General features: G+C 44.4%; 1 protein-coding gene across 1 annotated transcript; it reads left to right on the top strand.

The window, feature by feature from the left end:
* Window positions 1-156: 156 nt before the first annotated feature.
* C1GALT1C1 (C1GALT1-specific chaperone 1) lies at window positions 157-1,129 on the top strand. The gene has a single exon (XM_010014972.1). The coding sequence runs from the start codon at window positions 157-159 to the stop codon at window positions 1,111-1,113; it is 957 nt and encodes a 318-aa protein (XP_010013274.1). The 3' UTR covers window positions 1,114-1,129.
* The last annotated feature ends 334 nt before the right edge of the window (window positions 1,130-1,463 follow it).

The raw sequence follows: 1,463 nt of genomic DNA, 5'->3' as shown, positions 1-1,463 counted from the left end.
TTCTTGGGTTTGTCACCTCTTTCACCGGCGGTGTCCGTGATTTAAGGGAACTGCACCTGCGTGCAGAAATGGAAAAACATATTAAAACTGTGCGGGATCTGCCCTAGTAAAGTTATGCCTATAAGTTCTTGACAGCGTGTCTCCTTCCTAGGAAAAATGATTTCCGAAAGCAGCTCCTTCGTGAAGGGAGTGGTGCTGGGAGGAGCCTTCTGCATGTTGGTCACACTCCTGGGACACATGAAGGTAGGCCACGGGACTAAGGCCCATCGCCACGAGCATCATCACATCCAGGCTCCCAGCAAAGAAGATGTCCTAAACCTTTCAGAAGGTGAACGCATGGAACTTAGTAAAAGTATCCGTGTTTATTGTATCATCCTCGTGAAACCCAAAGATCTGGGGCACTGGGCTGCAGTCAGAGAGACGTGGAGCAAGCATTGCGACAAGGTGGAATTCTACAGCTCGGAAAATGTCAAAGTGTTTGACTCTGTAGCCCTCAACACAAACGATATGTGGGCGATGATGAGAAAAGCTTACAAGATAACATACGAACGCTATAAAGATGAATTCAGCTGGTTCTTCCTTGCATATCCAACAACATTTGCTATTATTGAAAATCTCAAATATTTCTTACTGAAAAAAGACCCCTCACAGCCTTTTTATGTAGGCCACACCATGAAATCTGGTGACCTTGAATACGTAGATGGTGAGGGAGGAATTGTCTTAAGCATTGAATCGCTAAGACGACTCTTCCATATTCTTGAAGACTCTGACAAGTGCCCGGAGCAGGGAGGCATGATTTGGAAGCTTGCTGAGGACAAACAGCTGGCGATCTGCCTGAAGTACACCGGAGTGTTTGCTGAAAACGCAGAAGATTCAGAAGGAAAAGATGTCTTCAACACCAAGTCAGTCAGTGCTCTCATTAAGGAAGCAATGTCTACTCACCCTCAGCAGGTGGTGGAAGGCTGCTGCTCAGACATGGCCATCACCTTCAGTGGCCTGGCCCCAAACCACATGCACGTGATGATGTACGGTGTCTACAGGCTGCGACCTTACGGCCACACGTACAACGATGCACTTGTCTTCTTGCCACCTCCAGGCTCAGACAATGACTGATGTCTCCTCAAAGCAGACCTGGAAGCACGGAGATGGCTCTTCTCACCACATACATTTGTACTGACACGCTTCATTTTGTACCTGGTGGTACTGGTATACAGGTTTTTGGGGTTTTTTTGCACATTGAGGTTTGGTAAAGCTCTTCATTTTAAAAGTGGAAGGAGAACTTTTTTCTAAATCTTTTATACAGAAATGCTTCTGGCTTTTGACACTGCTGGAATGAAACGATAAAGAAATTGTTAATGTTTATAATAAAAGGAAATTAAGTTTATAGGGGGGGTTTGTACATGTAAATATTAATGAAAACCCAAGTGAACTTTAGTCTACTATTACAAATATATTTTTTGCAA

Source organism: Nestor notabilis, unplaced genomic scaffold, assembly GCF_000696875.1.
Source record: "Nestor notabilis isolate BGI_N333 unplaced genomic scaffold, ASM69687v1 scaffold32945, whole genome shotgun sequence".
NCBI lineage: Eukaryota > Metazoa > Chordata > Aves > Psittaciformes > Psittacidae > Nestor > Nestor notabilis.
Note: the sequence above shows the minus strand (reverse complement) of the source record. Positions and strands in the feature narration are given on the sequence as shown.

Coding starts and splice junctions, on each gene's coding strand:
- C1GALT1C1 (XM_010014972.1), top strand. CDS start 157: ATGATTTCCGAAAGCAGCTCCTTCGTGAAGGGAGTGGTGCTGGGAGGA.